The sequence below is a fragment of the Psammomys obesus genome, unplaced genomic scaffold, assembly GCF_907164565.1.
Source record: "Psammomys obesus unplaced genomic scaffold, mPsaObe1.curated_primary_1811, whole genome shotgun sequence".
Taxonomy (NCBI): domain Eukaryota; kingdom Metazoa; phylum Chordata; class Mammalia; order Rodentia; family Muridae; genus Psammomys; species Psammomys obesus.
Genome location: NW_026585797.1, coordinates 27,422,498 through 27,443,512, shown reverse-complemented (window position 1 = coordinate 27,443,512; position 21,015 = coordinate 27,422,498). Strand labels below are relative to the sequence as shown.

General features: G+C 37.3%; 1 protein-coding gene across 1 annotated transcript in view; it reads right to left on the bottom strand.

The window, feature by feature from the left end:
• The window catches only part of Trdn (triadin), a 350,576-nt gene that overhangs the window by 176,244 nt on the left and 153,317 nt on the right, over positions 1-21,015 (bottom strand). The window contains exons 11-12 of the mRNA XM_055599238.1: positions 7,919-7,984; positions 6,943-7,005 (exon numbers count right to left, since the gene is read on the bottom strand). Of these exons, the coding sequence (XP_055455213.1) occupies positions 6,943-7,005; positions 7,919-7,984 (129 nt within the window). The remainder of the gene's footprint in view (positions 1-6,942; positions 7,006-7,918; positions 7,985-21,015) is intronic.

Genomic DNA, 21,015 nt, shown 5'->3' with positions numbered 1-21,015 from the left:
GTGAAATCTTTTGACTTGCTACTTGAAGTCTTCTCTCACCCACTTCAAGTAGTTAACCCTACCTGGATATGTGAAGATGGTAGAGGAACTGAGTTGAGGGGTTGGTAGAAGATAACTGATAGGTTGTGGTGGCATTAAAATAGATGGAGTTGTTAGAGCTGGCCTAACAGTTTTTTGATTTTACATTATTTTATTTTATTTTATTTTATTTTATTTTATTTTATTTTATTTTATCTTAGCAGTTGTGAAGTTCAGATCCAGGGCCACAAGCATGTGTAAATTCATGGTCTACCACTGAAGTACATCCTAAGAGGCATTTAAATTGGGATCTGATGCTTTAAAATGATCTAGCCATTGATATGGGCACCAGTGGATGACATGTGGCTATGACATTTGTATATTATGTGGTTTGTATAAACATTCAAAATATGCAGATACAGGTTTTTAATTTTCATTAAAAGTATAATGTAAGGTGCTGAATGATGTTTTTAAAAATGTGCAAATCTGTATCAATTATATAAAAGCCTTGGTGATAGATATTATCCAGAATAACAATTTCAAAAGAAAAGGATATAGAATTGAGAACTAGATATCAAAATGTCTAGGTCTTAACAGTGTGAATTAATGTAAGAGAAGCTGAAAAGAACCAGAAGAAAGATGAAAAGCAAAGCAAAGTAAAGTTTGTAGCATTGGAGATGTTCCAGAGAGAGATGTGTAGGAAGTGAGAGACCTTGGAACACTCACCCAGTCCTCAGTGGGATGTCTCCATCAAATCCCTCCCCTCAGGGCTCAGGGAACTCTGCAGAGGAGGCAATACCTTCACAAACTCCAGTGGGAGATGGAAGACACCAAAAGAAACAAGGTGGAGAAACAACAGGACTGATGTACGTATCGATTCTCAGAGAACGTGGCAGCATTCACAGGGCCTGCACAGATCTAAGCCAGACTGGGTCTCAGTGCAGAGAGGGGAAGTAGACACAAGTCCCCATTCCTAAGCCAAGAGTTATCGCCAACTGATTACCAATCGCACAGGAAAAAATAGTTTTCTCCAATAGAATAACACTGGGTATACAAACCACATTTAAGGTCAGGCCCCAGGTTCAGCAGAAGATGGCTTCAACGAAATAAACTCAATGGTACTTTTGAAAATATTTTTGTCTCATGATGCTTTGTCAGAGGCATTTTGTTAAACCTCCCAGATATTTTGTTTATGTATCATGTTCTCTGACTTTGTTTTTATGTTTTCTGTGTGTGCAATTGTGTGTGTCCGACTCTGGATGTGTTTCTTGTATTTTTTCTGTGGCTCCTTTTTTTCTGTTTGTTTTGACCTATTCTGATTTTATTTTGTATTATTATTATTTAGATGCCTGTTTTATTTTTTCTAGTGAAAAAGAAAATGAAATAGTTTAAATTTGGATGGGTAGAGAAGTGGAGAGGATCTGATAGTCATTGGAGGCAGGGAGAAAACCATTATCACAATATACTGTATAAAAACAATCTATTTTCAATAATTGAAAATAAACTTTAAAATGATGATGAAAAATTACACCAGTAAAGAGCTCCTAGTGTCTGTTTTTTTAAGAAATATATTAACATTCATTCCATAGAATATTTTACATTTCTTTTTAGAATAAATTATTAATTTTTGAAAAAGATAAGAACTTCTGCCATTTGCTTTTGCTGCATTAGTTCTGCTTGTGTCTTTGTGAAATTACAGAATTCTCTGCAGAAATATATTGCTTTGAACATACCATTAAAGTGTCTTCACAGTAGACATTACAATATTTTCTGTTTACTTCCAAACCTTCATAACATTTTTTTCTATTTATTCTAGCCAAAAGATTCACATGAAAGATAACAAAGCTCCTGATATTTTTACATTTATATCTAGCTTATTTCAAAAATTATCATTAGGGCTTTTAGGATCCTTCTTCCAATATAAATTTCTGTCAGATAATTTAAAAAATATGGATCACTGTATTATTACTAATATCAATCAGTTATTTATCAAAATTATTTTCATAACTAATAAGCATATAGAGAATAACAGTAAATGTAATCTCAATTATTTAAAATGTACAACCCCCAAAATAGCCCACTAGAGACAGGTGGACATAACCACGTGACAAGGAGATAGAAACTAGGCTAGCTCTTTGATTGAAGTCCTTGGCCAGATGTTAGCAATGTCCTTGGTTCTATCCTAGCCAGATGCCAGAAATATTTAAGAGTCTGATCTCTTGTTAAATTTCTTCTTTTATAGACCAGGGAGCACAATTACCTAGAAATTATGCATAAAGAAAGGCATGAATGAAACTCCAGTGAGGTGCCTGAATTAGGAAGGTCCACAGACACCTATGAAGCAGGCAAACAACCCTGACCAGGTCACATCCAATACATCTACCCAGAAAAGACTTATTAACCCCTAGGCTTTTTCAGGTCTATTTATTTTATGTAGAGAGTATGGCTGTTTTGTCTACATGTATGTATGTATGTATGTATGCTGCATGCACAATTCATGCCCTTATAGACCAGAAAAAGGTGACAAATTCCCTGGAACAGGAGTTATAGATGGTTGGGAGCTACCATGTGGGTGCTGGAAATTGAACTCTGGTCCTCCGCGAGATTAACAAGTGTTCACCACTCAGCCTGTCTCCTGTCTTCTGATACTTCATTTCTTGTGAGCTACTCCTTACACGGGTGCTCTGCCTACTTCCTTTCTCTGAAGATCCCACCTATAAACCTGAACTATGGTACACTTCATTCCCCCACTGTCTGTGAAAGTCATCATTTGAGTTCATGACACAAAGTTTAACTAAAGATCAACATAAGTAGCATTGAAATTTATCCTGTGAGCCTTTAAACTACCATATTTGCTCATGTTCATGGATTTAGCTTTCAGTTTTAGTTTGGGAGAGTACAAACTGACGTGTGGTCACCGTACAGTCCAAGTATTCAGAAACCACCTAAGGACAGGCACTTCCTTGGGTAGAAACTAGAATCGTTCTTGGCTCTATATGGATTTTTATCTCCTCTAGTAGATCCTTTGGCCAGCGTCTTTTACCTGCATTCTACTCTTTTCTAGGAAGTGAAAAAACAAAAAAATTGAGTGTCAAAAACAAATTGGGGGGGGGATTCATTTACATCTACGCTTAATATTAGAGACGTACTATATCCCACTAACCAGGTACATGAGAGTAGAAAGCAGAAACAGAACCACAAAGGAGATGGAAGACTCAGCAAATGAAAGAGACAGCAGGCCTCTGTCTTTCTCAGTTTCTCTAGGCTAGGAAGTGGTTAGGAGACAGTTGTTCTGATTGAGGACGTTTCCTCACCTGTTGTTCGAAAATTCAGTATCAATCTCTTGATTCAAATGTTCACAGTGGAAGTACCTTACAGTGCAGACTCCTTGTAAATTATCTTCTGTTAGACTGTGTGGAGTGGTATAGATGAGTAACAAAACCCACCCAAAGCTCGGAACAAGGGCTTGGTTAGTCTTAATTTCCTGTGTTGCTTGGATTTTTTTCTTCTAGTTTGTTTCATGAAAACCAAAAAAACTAGTGGTTTTCATGGTATTTCTTCAAGTGGGAATCTACCTTTTAACCAATAAAATATGTTTTGATTTGTTATATATATAACTTTAAGGGAGATTTATTTTACTTTATCTCACTGTGTCTGCCTGTCTGTCTCTGTCTCTCTGAAGACAAGGTTTCTTTGTGTAGCCTTGGCTGTCTTGAAACTCACTCTGTAAACCAGGCTTGCCTTGAACTCACATAGATCCACCTACCCCTGCCTCCCTGAATGCTAGCAGTAAAGGCATGTGTTATCATTGACTGGCTAGATTTGATTTACAATTACTGTGTTTCAACTATTAAAGAATAAGCTGATGATTTGGTATCACATAAAACACCAGTTCCACTTTTTCCCCAACACAGACTACGAGCAAAATTAACAGAATTAATCTTTGGGTTGTTTTTGTCTGTATGATAAAAGAAGGACAGCATAATGCAATTGTGTAACATAAATAAACCTATATATTCTATAAGCAGTATAATATAATAGTCACACTAGCCATAGTGTCTAAGCCTGGCTTCTGGATTTTTTAATATACTATTCTTTGTAGCTACAATTGTTATATTCATTGTTCTATTTCCTTCACTATTTCAAGAATAACTGACATATGTACTTGGAATTATTAAGGTGGATTTTCACCTTAATTAGTCTGAGAAGGACATGGGCGATTCAGAATCATCTGACTGTTTCTGTTATAGTATTTCCAAGGAGGATTAACTAGGAAAGGAAAATTTGCAATAAATATTGGAAACACTATCCCTCAGGCAGGGACTAAACAGAATAAAAAAGAAGAAAGCTTGTTACCATATTCATTCTGTCTCGGTTCTCTAGTTTCAGTGGTTTACACAGTCTGGTTTTACTTCACAATGCACTGAAACCTCTGAAAACATAAACCAAAATAAAACCTTTTTCCCTTCTTTATGTCAGATGTTCATCACAGCTTTAAGAAGAGCCACGAGTGCCAGCTATTTAACAATTCAAACCATACTTCATTTTATCTTTAGCCCTATAGTATATCTACTGTGCTAAGTAGCCTAAGACTCAATGTTTCAAAACTATATTCAAATTCTGAAATTTTTAAAACTGTTATCAAATTCTACAAAAAAAAAATCTAGAAAGTAATTAAATTCTCTCTGTCTGTCTGTCTCTCTCTCACACACACACACTTATACACAGCATAAAATGAGGATTTGAGTGTTAAGGACACTATATCGAATAATATACATTTCCATCAAAGTTAGATTAATTTAAAAGACAATGATATGTGATCAAAATAAAAAAAATGAAAACTTCAAAGAGAAAAAAAGGCTTCAAAAAGGCAAATGTGTTTTACAGTCCATTCTGAATAGGCTTCTATGTGCTCAGAAGTAAACCAGTTTGATTTTGCATCAATGGTTCTAGCCTTGCAAGAAGAGAAACTGCCATAGACAGTTGTTCCCAGTGATGAACAGCAGCACCTTGATATGACTGGGACACTAAAGTCTTCACAGCATGGAGTTTCAGCTTGTCCCAGGACCCCTGTCCCTGTACATATTTCAGCTTTCAGCCACAACATTTAGCTAAACCAAAACAAGACACACAACAAAACAAGACAGAGAAGCAATAAGACACACACATACAAAGAGAGAGAGGGAGGCAGAGAAAGACAGAAAGACAGTGACAGATACAAAGACAGACAACCTGATAGACAGACAGACAGACGGACAGACACACACTCAGACAGGTAGGCATGCATATTTACTCACACATGCACACACACACACACACACACACACACACACTCACACACACACACACACATACACACCCTCACCAGACCCTGCACCCTTGAGTTTTATCTAATGTTTTCTGGACAAAACCCCCCAGATTCACTGAATCCCTGCCGTCCCTTCTTGCTTGTTTTGTAAGCCATGTGCAACTCTTCCTGTTTTATATTTCAACCTGTTTATAGTACGGTAGGAGAAATGCCCTGTTCTTCCTGTTTTTGATTCGAAATAGTCATTACTTAGTTTGTCAAACTCTGCTCTCTTCTTCAGGTTCCTTCACCACTGCTTTTCTCTCCCACATAAACTATTATTCCTACTCCCCCCTGAGAAGGTCAGGATGCTACTAATGCCTCCCTGTCCAGCCTGCCCTCTCCTGCCAATGCCCTACCTTGGAGCTCTGTTTGAGTGCCTCCCATTTAAGCATAACTACTGTGTAAACGTTTAGAGAATTGCTTTCAGTTTACTGTTATCCCAAGAGGATCTGAAAATCTTAGTTTACATTATGACTAGCTGAGAAGAATTTGGTGGCTACCCCATTGCATAGGCCCGGGGATGTTTGCGTTTTAATGGAGCACGTTTGCTCCATAACTCAACAGAATGGAGTTGCTCTGAGCCAAATTTCAACCATCACAGACACAGGTAGAAGAGATATACGGGATGAAAATATTCATCACTGAACCATAGTACTTTGAGAGAACTTTCCATGTGTACACATGTCCTACCCTACAAAGTTAAGCCAGTGCATAAGCTTGCCCAAGCATAAAATCAAAACCAAACACAGAAATCTCAGCTGAGCCACAGTTGAGTCATCAGTTCTTAATGAGGACCTTTAATCTTGCTCAGCTCCATGGTTTTGCACGGTGATACTGTTATCCGTGGGTAGATCCTATGACTTTCTCAGCTTTGTCAAGATGGTGAGCAACTGGCCCGGGCTCATCAGAGAGATCGTGCTGACCTGAGCTGCTTATTTTCATGTACCTTGCACATTTACTTCACACAGTCAAGTGTTAAAAATTGCTTATTTGTCTCTTTTATCAGTATGCATCTTCATAAAGCCCACTTTTCTGTTTACCCACTCAGGACTTCCTCTTTTCAAAGACCTGGGAGTGGCTTCTTTGAAATATAAGCAAAAGGAAAGACTTCCCACACCTGCCACTTTGCCATCCTACTTTAACTTGTCAACTGTTGCTTCTCATGAGCATGTAAGAAAGTTTACACAAATGGTAAAGTTGACACAGTCTGGTTTTACAATGCACGGAACCCTCTGAAAACATAAACGAAAATAACACCTTCTTCCCTTCTTTACATCAGGTGTTCGTGTACGCAAATGGATATTAATCCTCCATTTCAGCTTTTTTACCGCTCTCCTGCTTTCCTTTCCAGCAGAGATAAATTTCAGATGAAGTTTTGACCACTCTCACATCTTGCAGTAGCCTTGACTAATGTTCTTCATGTATATTTAACCTTCTACCACATTTTGCTTTTACATACTAAACTTCGGTATGTGAGAGAACCTATATTCAAGTTGCATATGGATGCACCAAAATTGTTTGTGAACTAAATCCTTGAAGGCAATGGAAGGAAACAGAGAAAAAAATAATAATACCTTTGCTTTTCACATCAGAGGCAGTTTCCCTCTCACTCTTCTTTTTGCCTTCTTCTTTTTCTGCTGGGAAAATAACATTATAAGCCCCTAACTCATTTGTTCTTATATGTTTCAGAGTACATATGATTACCAGTAAGAAAATCATTTTACATTGCAGAGAAAATTGTAAGTCCAAAGCCATAAATCCTCTATAAGTGGACATACTAGAACCTTCCAAACACACTTATAGCTTAGCTGTCCTAACTGTCTATGAAGGGGTTTAACTGGATGAGGGAAACAAATCTTTAACAAAGGTAGGGACATTAAATGCATCATTAATTACATTATAGTTGCAGCATAGTTTTCTAAAATATATAAAAGAATAGATTGAGTGTGCCCTGAGCTATCTGGTCATAGAACTATTATATTAGAATTTTTTTTAAATATTTGAAAATCACATGGCAGTATCAGATAAATATTAGCAAACAAGAGTTAAGGAAAGAGGAGAAGAATGGCCATATATTTTTCCCATTGTTTAAATTAAGTTATCGATTACTTTTAATAAAATTGAATGAAATACATAATAATCTCCATTACACACACGCACACATACAATACATATTTCATATATATACAGTCACTACAAAAAAAAAATTAAAAGAAAATACCACAGTAGTATCGTTAACAAATGTGTTTAGGACCAGAAGATTTGGCACAGTCTTGGAATTTCAAGTCTCTGAGGCAGGAGGATCATGAGTTACACACCAGCCTGAGCTAAACAGAAAAATCCTATTTTTACATGAATACGCAAATAAAGGGTTTTAAATATTTTCTTCAGTTCTGATTTTTGTTTGAAATGTTTAAAACTCCTGGGTGTTTTCACTAAGAATGGCAATCAAACAAGTGAACCTCTTTGCTAGAAAACAATAGCTTTGCCAGCAACACTATAAATTAATACTATCTGATTTAGGTTTTAGATAGCTTTTCCATTCCTTACCTTTCTTTTTTGTTTCAGAAGTAACTTTCTTCTCGGCTTTCTTCTTTTCCTCTTCTTTTTCTTTTTCTAGAGAAGAAATTACAAACATCCCCATTAAGGAAAGCCAATAAAGAAGGAAGCCCGACGAACTGAACAGAAGGATTACTCCTGAGTGGGTTCTGTCTCCAGGCAACCTGTGACCTCCAACAAGCCTGAAGCTGATAGCACCTTTTCCCCATTTTAAAAATAACAGTAACCCCCTCAAAGCTAGAGTGTTATCAGGCACTCTGCATAGCATCTTGCTAAGCTCTAGGTGAAGTTTTCATGAACACTATTAAAAGTCGACTTAGATAGTTATTTTCTGTGTCCCCCACATAAGATTATTTTTTATTCATTATATTATAATAAACAAATATTATATTATTGACTATTATATTATTGTTTTGTTAATGTTAGACCGGTGGTTCTCAGCATGTGGGTCATGATCCCTTAGGTGAGTGAGGCGACCCTTTCACAAGAGTCACCTAAGACTACTGGAAAACACAGACATTCCCAGAATAGTAGCAAAAGTGAGGGTATGAAGTAGCAATGATTACAGGTCACGACAACCTGAAGAACTGTCTTAAAGGGTCACAGCATTAGGAAGATTGAGAACCGCTGTGTAAGACCATTTTATTTTGAGGTGGTTTTTTTTTTTTTTTTTTTTTCAGCTCTGGCTCTTGTCAACAGACATTTGGAGCTGGTGACATCTGAGTGGCAATGTGTCAGGAATATTACCTTCACGACCCTTTCTTAACACTTGCATGAACTGTACTGCTCAGCTATAAGCAGGTTGTAGTAAATCTGAATGCCGTGCAAAATCATATATGGTTCCATTACAGTTCCTTGGGGATGCCTGTTCCGGATACCTGAGGATGACTTTGTTATGACTGGGGCCGAAATATAATGTCAAGTGCTGCCCCGCTCTGCGCGTGGACTTCTCTAGACACTTTGATGGTAAGTCGAGTCAGTTCAAACAACGAAACCAAGTGCTTATATGCTTATATTCAGTTGCTGAAATAGACTGTTCTGCAATTTCAGGCTTAAAGCAGTAATATGAATTTTTAATCTTGGAAACTGATTTCTGTCTTCTGTTTAATCTGTATTTGAAATACCTTTTGCTTTGCCATTTTCAGGAACCGATGCCTTCTAAGTTTTTCATTGTGAGATTTTTTTTGCCGTGCTGAGAATATCCAATGTGCAATTCTAACATGAATTCTTAAGTTGTCTACTAAGAACTGCATCTAATTAAATACAGGAATTAATTCATCCCCTTAGGTATAGAAATTTTTTTACCTACAAGATCAAAGCTAACGCTTTCTTTTAGTGTTAGAAGGATAATTTATAGAGTCCCTTTCCACCACTCTCTGAGACAATCTAGCATTGTAAGGAGACACATTCTCACTTTGTCTAAATGCGTCTGCAGAGTATTCCTGCAGCTTGTTCAGCCTGAAGGAGGAAGTCCACAAGGTAAATTTTATCATTCCAGTGTCAGAAATAAGGCAATTGAAATTCACTTTGCCTTTTCCACAAGGCTTAGGCATAAGCAAAACATCTTTACAATTTTGAATAAAGATTTTTTTAAGTGTTATTACATTCAGTATCTTTCCTGGGAGAAGTTATGTGTAGCAGGACATTTTTCATGTTGCTAAATAAATAAAAATGCCAGGTAATTGACAAGGCATTTGCTAAACATCATCATCTGATGTCATGGATCAGAAAAGGGTCTAATTAAGTATGAATACTTGCAAATATTTCTAAGACCATACTAATAATACCACAGTCACCACATAATCACTATTTAGTATCTAAGTCTAAGTTTCCTACTGCTGAGGAATAAATATTTCATCAGAAGGTCTGTGCCAATTAGTCAATGGTACACCGAACTTCAGTTAAAAGTAGATACTCGAGGCCGTGAGGTGTAAGTTGTTCTTTTCAAGTTTTTAAAAGAGAATGATCTTGTTCAATGAATCCCCATGTTTTAAATTAATATAGCTGGGATTTTATTGTGGCAATACAGTAGTCTTACCTAAGTTCAGATTGAATTAATGTTTCCATGATATCCTCTGCCTGAAATTATAACCATACATAGTGAGACTCACGAATAAGAGCAGAAGTCCACAAAGGTAAGTATAAATAAGGTACTTTAATAATGTTTTTTATAAATTAGAGCTTTACGCTGTCATCATATGACTCACTGTATTCGTGGGGGATATTATTTAAAATATAAGTTTCTAAAGATTCTGCCTTTTTCGACCACTGTTTTCTGTGTTCTGTAGGTGAGCAGTAACAATGAAATTAAAATTTTCATTTATACAAGACATAGGAATTCAATTGTGCCTTACTCTAGCATAAAAGTAACTCATATTTCTTTTACAAAGACTCTCCTTATTTGGACATTTTCTCCTTCGTCATTCAACAATTCCCTCTGCATGTGATTATGCTTTCCCACAGACAATTCTCCTTGCCTTGTCTTCTAATGTTTTGCTGTTTTGTTTGCAAAAACTAGAGAAGGGTTAGAGCCTTTAAAGACATTCGTTTTTAAACAGTTAGCAATTAAACATGTGTATAGATGGACTTGTAAGCACATTGTCTTTCTCTGACAAAATTGTTCCTAAGCTCTGAAATGATGCTGCTATCTGGCCAGGCTCATAGAAAAGGCCGTTGTTGGTGAGACAAATCCTTGCTACAACTTGCAGCCCCAAGCCAACAAAAATGTTATTAGCTTCTGCATAAATTAACATCAGATGAAAGGAAAATTAAAAGACTTTTCACTTCCTAAGCCCTTACAATAGCTTTTTTTTTCCCTTCTTTTTAAATGTTTATATGCCTTCTCAGAACCAGAAAACACATAATGGTTAATTATAGTTGTAACGTAGTTGAATACTCTGGTTTCTAGGAAAATTAAGAAACAAATTCAAACATTTTAAATTGTGTTTTATTTCTTGTTATTCTTCTCCAAGTCTCTCTAGTATAGAAATTATTCTAACTCCACATGGCAGAGGAATGATTTTCATCACTACTGGGTCAGTATTGGTGTATTTTTGTGTCCAGTCAAATCAGGTCTCACTTCTTCCATGACACCACATTTCAGCATTCCCTGTCACTGTCACCTTGTTTCTCTGGAGTGGTTAAAACTGGCCTGCAACCCTGTTCCTGGCCTGACCATGGGAAAGAGCATAAAAGGAGATGAGGTCAATTATAAGAACAATTATTAGACTTTTCCATTGTTATCTGCAGGATGTGGGATAAGTCACAATACATGGGTGTCTTTGGTCTGAATTCCGTTCTTTTTTTTTTTTTGAATTTTATTTTTTTCTTATCAGTTACATTTTATTAACTCTATATCCCAGCCGTGTCCCGATCCCTCATTCCCTCCCAGTCCCTCCCTCCCTCCCTCATCTCCACCGTGCCCCTTGCCAAGTCCACTAATAGTGGGGACCTCCTCCCCATTCATCTGATCCTGTTTTATCAGGTATCTTCAGGACTGGCTGCAAAGCTCTCCTCTGTGGCCTAACAGGACTGCTCCTCCCTTGGGGGGTGGGGAGGCCAAAGAGCCAGTCATTGAGTTCCTGTTAGAAGTAGTCCTTGTCCAAATTTCAGGTAACCAATAAGCCATGCCATGCTTTTTTGCTGTGACGTATGAATATAATTGAACCAAAGTGTCTAGAACAAAGTAGCAGTTAAAAGCACACTGAAAATAATGACCAGCATTTACTACATTTGACAAATAATAAAAATGCAAGTAAATACAAACCTTAGTATTTTTCTAGGTGTGAGTTTTGTTGATTTCTGTGCAAATTATTTGTCTTTCTGCATCCAAGGGGCATGTGTTTAGAATAGTTTTTCTTGAGAAACATCATGAAAATGTATAGACATGTAGAGGTGAATCTGTTTACAATACAGCTGTGTTGCAATGAAGAAGTAAAGCTCTGGCTGTCATTTGGTTATGGTTTGTTAGCTACTATTTACAAAAAGATGAACTGAAATTTAAAATGTCAAAGCAGATGCCCAGCATCATAGGACTAGAAAAGGTTAAGAAGAGAGTTCAGACCAACGATCTGCACACTTTGTTTTCCAAACCCTGTAGATAACAATGGAGGAAGTCTGATAATCCCTCATTGTTTAATTAATGCAACTGTTGAGTAAATTTAGCCCTTCCATCCTCGACCATAAATTTTAGGGAAATGACAAGAATGAATTTAAATTTATCATTACTTCACACCTTATTTCAAATGAAATTCACAAAATCTTTCATATATTTTCAGTTTTTACTGGGAAGAAATTACTTTAAAAATATTTAAAGTTTTAAGTAGCCATCACATAATGTCTATATTTCACAAAGGTTTAAAGCCAGAGAAAAGTCCATTTGCATGCTTAAGGCGCATGTGTATATAATGTTAAATGCTGACAAACATTAGAAAATAAAAGATGTAATATTCTACTTTGCTTTCATGTTACTGTGATAGACCCTATCTAAAAACAAGTTGGGAAAGGAAAGGATTTATTTGCCTTACAAGTAGCACTCTATCACTGAATGAGGACAAGGCAGGAACTCAGGGCAGGAACCTGGAAGGAGGAACTCAAGCACAGACCATTGGAAAACTGCTTATTAGTTGGCTTCCAAGTTCATGGTCATTTATTTTGTTTTTACAAAACCCAGGCCTACCTGCCTAGGAATTATACCACCCAAATTATGTTGGGCCCTCCCATATGACTCAGTAATCCAAAAAAAATTCTCCACAGACATGCCTATAGGCCATTTGACTGAGGCAGTTCTTCAACTGAGTGGACCTCTGCCAAGGTGCATCAATCAATTTGACAACTGAAACTAAGTATGAGACTTGTTTTAGCAGATTAGGTAATCTGAAGTTGGGAGACAGCATTGTTTTCATTAGGGTGAGTCATGTGTGTAAGTCATTATTTTTAAAATTATTTTTTAAAGATTTATTTATTTATTTATATGCATATGAGTGCTCCTCTAGATACATACCTGCAAGCCAGAGGAGGAAATCAGATCTCAGTATGGATGGTTGTGTACCACCATGTGGCTGCTGGGAATTGAACTCAAGACTTTTGATAGAGCAGTCAGTGCTCTTAACCACTGAGCCATCTCTCCAGCCAGTGTAAGTCATTCTTAATGTGTGATATTAAGAAAACTATAGAAAAAAAAGAAAGTGTTTGGACTACTTTTTTAAGAAGAAACATACCTGCCAAGTCTCTGAAACTAGCCCATGCTAGATACATAGAAAACATGGAGAAATAGTGGATTAAGGCATAACGTAAGATTCGGAGGCAGATTTCTAATGTGCCCCATCATGTAGAATGTAGTGGTGTATGGTGAGAGTTATTCTTCTGACAGTAACACAGGGAAGTATGAGGCCACACTAAGCAGACAATTTCCATGCTCCTGGGTGATGACATGAGGGCATTTTGATGATGGGCAATGTCAAATGCTCCATTGGATTATGTGTTGAGATGATAAGGAAGACTTAGGTGAAAATGTTCTTTACTTGTTGTTGTTCACTATTAAATTTTCTGAATTTTATCTGGGGCTTTTCATAGAAGGAAACATTATGCAACAGAATTAGAGCCATTACTTTGCAATGTAGTAGTTACTATGACAGCAAGGGTCTTTCGAGTGAGGGCTTCACTTGAGTTATCTGCCATAACTAAGCTGGCCTTTTAGAACCCTAATCCATTTTCTTTGCCTTCAATTTTCTTTCGTAATGGCAGAATTATCCACTGAAAGCAGTTTTCATTATTAGCCATTAACAAATATCTACCAAGCTGCAACTCCTTAGCATTTTCCAGTGACTACTCAGAGCCTTTTAGCTATGCAATTTAGTCATTGAAATCAACAAAGGTTTATTTAGTCTTATGCTAAACCAGCTGCAAGGATCAGGAGCTTTTAGAAAGCTTTGACTCCTAATGTGAGAGTCAAAGTGAGAAGTAAAAGTTCACAATGACATTAAAGTCTTTGGGAGAAAAGGTCAGAGACTCTGCCCAGCAAAGCTGGGTGAGGAAGACTAGCCAGTTCTGAAGGGAAACCCCCAGCCTGAGGCTCAATGCTACGCAGAGCCTTGCTATGGCCTGTGTATTCCAAGCCTGACAGCCTAAACTGCTGCAGAGCTGAAGGTGAGCAGTGGAGGTTTGTGTGTTATGGCTACAATCAGGGAATTAACTTCAACTCCCATAGAGTAAATACCCTAAAGGGCTCTGAATCTGAAATTAAATGTGATCTTGCTCAAGGTATCCTGTTATATTTCTTCTTTGAGTCTCTAAAGTACTAAGATAAAGAGAAATAACCTACTAATTACCTATTTCGTGTTTAAGGAAAAGTTTTAAAATGTTGCAGTTTTGGTGATAATCAATATACTGTCAAGATTACAAGAAACTTCACTAATAGAAAAAAGTACATGATGTTGTACACATTAGCATGTATTTAATTCATGGGTAAAAAATCTGCTCACCTGTAGCTGGTGAGAGAATGAGCTCAAGGGAGGTTACACAGAATTTCAAAATTTATGTAAATGACAGAACAGAGACACAACTCTAAAGATAAACACTAACTGCCTTTTTTTTTTCCTCTGTAATATGAAAAGTCAAAGTTTTTACTGCCTTTGCACAGGTAGTGAGGGAAGGGCCTGGAAAAGTGTGTCATCTTACATTTCTTTCGTTGTCTAACTTGTGTTTTTGTTCTATCTCAATGAATATTCTCTGACCTAATAACAATTGTGTTTTCAACAACTGAATTTTTTTAACTCAAAAAAGAATCCAAAGGGAAGAATAATTTACTGCACTTTAAATCACAAAACATCTCTATCAATTAAGCTTAATGTTTAGAATAAACAGATTTTCTCTAAACATTTTAAAAATTATAGAGGGCTTTTTTAGAGAACTGATTGTGTTAATATTGGATGTGCTACAATTACAGGGATGAGAGTTGCCAAGCTTGTTTGTTTGTTCTTCATTTTCTGAACAAATACGATCCCGTAAAAGAAACTGGGTAGAGGGCACTGAAAGTAATGTTCTAAGTTTTACTTAGAATGTTTTTAGTTAGGTCTTTTTTTTTTTTTAATTTCAAAACAGGATTCTCTGTGTAGCCTTGGCTGTCCTGAAACTAACCCAAGCTTGCCTTGAACTCACAAAGATCTGCCTGCCTCATGCCTCCTGAGTGTTGGGATTGAAGGCATGTTCCACCTGGTCACCACAAAGGGTTTTAAATATCAGTCGGGAAATATTCAAATAAATTTTGTTTGACTTGTTCCAAAGCAAGTAGCTGCCAGTCCACATGCATTTATCATGTCAAATGACACAGAAACAGTTGTTCTTTTTTATTTGTCTCACAATGCTGTTATTCTGAGGTTCTCCTTTAAACAATTTAAGGTTTATACAGAATCATTACTTCCCCCAAATATTCTGTTGTAAACATTGACACAAAATACTTTTCAGACAGGTTTTCATTTTCAGCATCATATCACCTAACGTAGATTACTTTTCTGCATTTTCCTTATGAGCTCTCCATTTGCCTGTAATTGGAAGTGGACTGTGAGTGGCCTTCATTATGTTTGAAATGTCAAGAATGCCTAGATGCATTTAAAAGTTGAGCTTTGCCTTTCTCATCACTTAAGTATTGCATCAAATATGCCACTTAATTGAAACACCCCAAGTTTTTCACAGTGTAAACAGTTCCAACGTTCTTTATTCCATTTGGTGAGAACAGAAATAGCTTCAAAGGTGTGGTCACTTTTCTCATTAACCACCAAGGAAAAATAAAATTATTTACCACCAGCTTGAATTATAGAGAAAAGCATTTATATTAAGCTGATAAAAATAACAAATACATGCTTTATTTTTCTATTGTATGTGTAAAGAAGAACTTTAAAGGTATCGATTTCTTTCTTCATATAGTTTTATGAGTAAATTTCATCTATTTTTATGAGTAAAATTTGTTAGCCTAGAAGATAATTTGAACTTTACAGTAAGAAAATGCTAGAAAATCATATTCACTCTGCTATAAAAACCATCTGTCACATGTTTTAGTTTAGTTTAGTTTTTTTTTTTTTTCTATGATGAAACACTAGCCGAAATTAAGTTAGGAAGACAGGGATTTATTTCCTCTTAAAACTTCCAGATCATAGTCTATCCTAAGGTATGTCATGGTGGGAACTCAAGGCAGGAGCCTGGAGTCTGAAACTGAAGAAGAGACCATGGAAAAATGCTGCCTCCTGGCTCATTCATTAAACCTTTCTCAGCTTGTTTACTTACACGGCCCGGGGATTCCATGCACTGCCCATGGTGGATTGGGCCCTAGCACATCAATTGTCAATCAAGAACACACCTATGTTCATAGACCAAATGATGAAAGAAATGCCTCAATTGAGGTTCCCTATTTTTTTTCTTTAGTAGATGGATTTTTAAAATTCTTTATTAATTACACTTTATTCACTTTGTATTCCCCCTGTGGTTCCCTCCCTCTTCCTATTCCAATCCCTCCCTTTCTCCACCCTCTCCATGCATGACCCTCCTCAAGTACACTGGTCGGGGAGGTCTTCTTTTCCTTCCTTCTGATCCAAGTCAATTAGGTCTCATCAGGAGTGGCTGCATTGTCTTTTGTGACCTGGTAATGCTGCTTCCCCCTCAGGGGGAGGTAATTAAAGAGCAGGCCAATCAGTTCATGTCAGAGACAGTCCCTGTTTCTATTTCAATGGAACCCACTTGGACACTGAACTGCCATGGGCTACATCTGTGCAGGGGTCTTAGGTGATCTCCATGCATAGTCCTTGGTTGGAGTATCAGTCGCAGGAAAGATCCCTGTGCTCAGATTTTTTTGGTTCTGTTGCTCTTCTTGTGGAGTTCCTGTCCTCTCCAGATCATACTGTTTCCCATTTCTTTCCTAAGATTCCCTGCACTCTGCCCAAAGGTTGCCCAAAAGTCTCTTGATAGTCTGCACTGATAGTCTGTAGGTCAAAGCCTTTCAGAGGTCTTCTGTGTCAGGCTCCTGACTTGTTTACTCTTGTATCCTTCTTCTGATGTGCATCCTCTTTGCCTTTCTGGATAGGGATTGAGCATTTTAGCAAGAGTCCTCCCTCTTGATTAGTTTCTTTAGGTGTACAGATTTTAGTAGGTTTATCCTATATTATAATGTCTATACGAGTGAGTGTATACCATGTGTGTCTTTCTGCTTCTGGGATAGCTCACTCAGGATGATCTTTTCCAGATCCCACCACTTACCTGCAAAATTCATGATATCCATGTTTTTTATTGCTGAGTAATATTCCATTGTGTAGATGTATTTGTATCCATTCCTCCACTGAGGGGCATCTGGGCTGTTTCCAGGTTCTGGCTATTACGAATAAAGCTGCTACAAACATGGTTGAACAAATGTCCTTATTGTGTACTAGAGCCTCTTTTGGATATATGCCTAGGAGTGGTATAGCTGGATCTTGAGGAATCGCTCGCTATTCCTAGTTGTGTGAGAATGTGCCAGATTGCTTTCTAGAGTGGTTGTACAAGTTTACATTTCCACGAGCAGTGGAAGAAGGTTCCCCTTTCTCCATAACCTCCCCAGCATGTGCTGTCTCTTGAGTTCTTGATCTTAGCCATTCTGATGGGTATAAAGTGAAATCTCAGGGTTGTTTTGATTTGCATTTTCCTGATGGCTACTGAGATTGAGCATTTCTTTAAGTGTTTCTCTGCCATTCGATATTCCTCTCTTGAGAATTCTGTTTAGCTCTGTACCCCAATTTTTAATTGGATTGCTTGCTGTTTAACTTCTTGAGTTCTTTATATATACTGGATATTAGTCCTCTGTCAGGTATAGGGTTAGTGAAGATCCTTTCCCAATCTGTAGGCTGTCATTTTGTTCTGACGACAGTGTCCTTTACTTTATGAAGCTTTTCAGTTTCATGAGGTCCCATTTATTGATTGTAGCTCTTAGAGCCTGTGCTGTTGGTATTCTGTTCAGGAAGTTGTCTCCTGTGCCAATGAGGTCAAGGCTCTTTCCCACTTTTTTTTCTAAGCAGTTTAATGTGTCTGGTTTTATGTTGAGGTCTTTGATCCACTTGGACTTCAGTTTTGTGCAGGGTGATAAGTATGGATCTGTGTGCATTTTTCTACATGTAGACATCCAGTTGGACCAGCACCATTTGTTGAAGATACTCTCTTTTCCATTGAATGGATTTGGCATCTTTGTCGAAAATCAGGTGTCCATAAGTGTGTGGATTTATGTCAGGGTCTTCTATTCAATTCCATTGATCCACCAGTCTGTTTCTATGCCAGTACCATGCAGTTTTTAGTATTGTTGCTCTATAGTACAGCTTAAGATCAGGGATGGAGATATCTCCTGAAGATCTTTTACTGTAGAGAATTGTTTTAGCAATTCTGGGTTTCTTGTTGTTCCATATGAACTTGAGAATTTTTCTTTCAAGGTCTGTAAAGAATTGTGTTGGTAATTTGATGGGAATTGAATTGTATATTCAATTGTATAATGCATTGAATCTGTATATTTCTTTTGGTAAGATGGCCATTTTTACTATATTAATCCTGCCAAGCCATGAGCATGGGAGATCTTTCCAACTTCTGATATCTTCTTCTAATTCTTTCTTCAGAGACTGGAAATTTTTTTTTCATTCAAGTCTTTGCCTTGTTTGGTTAGGTTCACACTTTATGTCCTTTGTGGCTATTGTGAAGGGTGTTGTTTCTCTAATTTCTTTCACAGCACTTTTGTCTTTTGTATACAGGAGGGCTATTGATATTTTTGAGTTAATTCTGCATCCAGCCACTTTGATGAAGGTGTTAATTAGCTGTAGGAGTTGAGGTTCCCTATTTTAAGTGACTCTATTTTGTATCATTTTGACAAAAACTGACAGATACACCATCTCTAACTTTCTTTGTTGTTTTTTTTTTTTTAATTTATTACAATTTATTCACTTTGTATCCCAGCTGAAGCCTTCTTCCTCCTCTCCTCATAATCCCTTCCTGTTCTCCTCCCATGCCCCTCCTCCAGGCCACTGATAGGAGAGGTCCTCCTCCCCTTCCCTCTGACCCTCCTGATGACCCAAGTCTCATCAAGACTGGCTGCATTGTTCCTTTGTTCCCTGGTAAAGCCCCACATCCCCTCAGGAGAAGGTGATCAAAGAACCAGCCATTGAGTTCATGGCAGAGACAGTCCCTGTTCCCCTTTCTAGGATACCTACTTAGAGACTGAGTTGCCATGGGCTACATCTGTGCAGGGGTTCTAGGTTATCTCCTTGCATGGTCCTGGGTTGGAGTATCAGTCTCAGAAGAGACCCCTGTGCCCTGATTTTTTGGTTCTGTTGCTCTCCTTGTGGAGCTCCTGTCCCTTCCAGGTCTTTCTGTCTCCCCTTCTTTCATAAGTTTCTCTGCACCCTTCCCAAAATTTGGCTATGAGTTTCAGCATCTGCTTTAATACCCTGCTGGATAGAGTTTTTCAGAGGCCTCTGTGGTCAGGGCTGGAGAGATACCTCAGTGGTTAAGAGCACTCTCTGTTGATGTTTTATAAGACAAAATGCAGAGAGAAAAAGAAAACTAGTACTCAATACCATATATAAAAATGCATAAGCTAGGGTCAGTATGGAAGGGAAGGAGGACCTCCCTTATCTGTGGACTTGGAGAGGGGCAGGGAGGAGAGGAGGGAGGTAGGGTAGGTTTGGGAGAGAAGGTGGAAGGGGGCTACAGCTGGAACACAAAGTGAATAAACTGTAATTAATATAAAAAATAAAAATTTAATTAAAAAAACAGTGAATGAGCATTTAGAATATTGTTTCTAGTCTTTTTTGTTTGTTTTTCTTTATGAGATTGTAATTTAACTATGGAATATTTCCCTTCCTTTTCTTCCCTCCAAACCTTCCAATTTGCTCCTCATTCTCCATCATTATTCTTCATTAATTGTTGTCGCAAGCATATATGCATTTGTATATATTGGTTCTAGCCTTAGTAGAGGAGCCCTTCCTACACAGCTCCATCTTGGATGCCACTATCACTGGATGATTAAAAAGAAACAGGAGGGTAATAGAACAGACTGTAGACTACACATTCTTGATCATTAGCTTGTTTGGGTTGATTCTATATCTTGTTCATTGTGAATATCCAATAGACATGAAAGTGCATAAACTTCTTGAAGATCCTGATTTTAATGTGTATGTGGGTTTGTTTTATTTCATGTGTATATGTTCAGTGGTGGAACTGTTGGCTCACATAGCAGTTCTATTATAATTTTCAGAATAAAACCCTCTGCTTTCCATAATCACTGTGTTAAGATAAATTCCCACCAACAGTGTGTGGATGTTTTCTTTCCTACAGTGTAACTGTTACTTGTTATCATCCGTCTTTTAGGTAATGGCATAGATAGATGAGTGAGGAGGTGTCTAAACGTGCTTTTGATTTAAATTTCCACGGTGATATGTATTGATTAGCATATGTCCTATTCCTGTTTGGCATTTGTGTATCTTATTTTGAGAAATGTTTGTTGTCCATTTATCATGGACTTTGTTGGATTTTATTTAGCTATTGCAATTGTTTACACATGAGAAGAATTAATCCTTTGTCACATGAATCATTTTTTGGTTAATTAATGCATTTGTTCACTGTACATCCTGATCATAGGCCCTCCCTCCTCCCCTTCTGTTCCTATCCTCCTTCCTACATCCCCCTATCCTCCCTCCATACTCCTCAGATAAGGAGAGCCTCTCCCCCACCAACTCAGCCAGGCACATTAAGTCTTAAAGCAACCATGTCCGATGGATGTAATCCTGTTTTTTTTTTTGTTGTTGTTGTTGATTTCATTTTGCTTTTACTTCCCAAACTCTTGTGATTGTTATCCAGAGAACCTTTGCATACAACTCCTTGATTACTTCTTTCTTAAAAGCCTTCTTTTTGTCAAAATAGCAACTGAAGTTACTTCAGTCTTATATGGTCCTCCCATTCCCTTCTTCTCTTGTCTTTTCACATCCTTTAGATTATATACTCTTTTTCCGGAAAGTTAAATCTTGCGTATCTGAATGTGAATTATTATTATTATTATTATTATTATTATTATTATTATTATTATTATT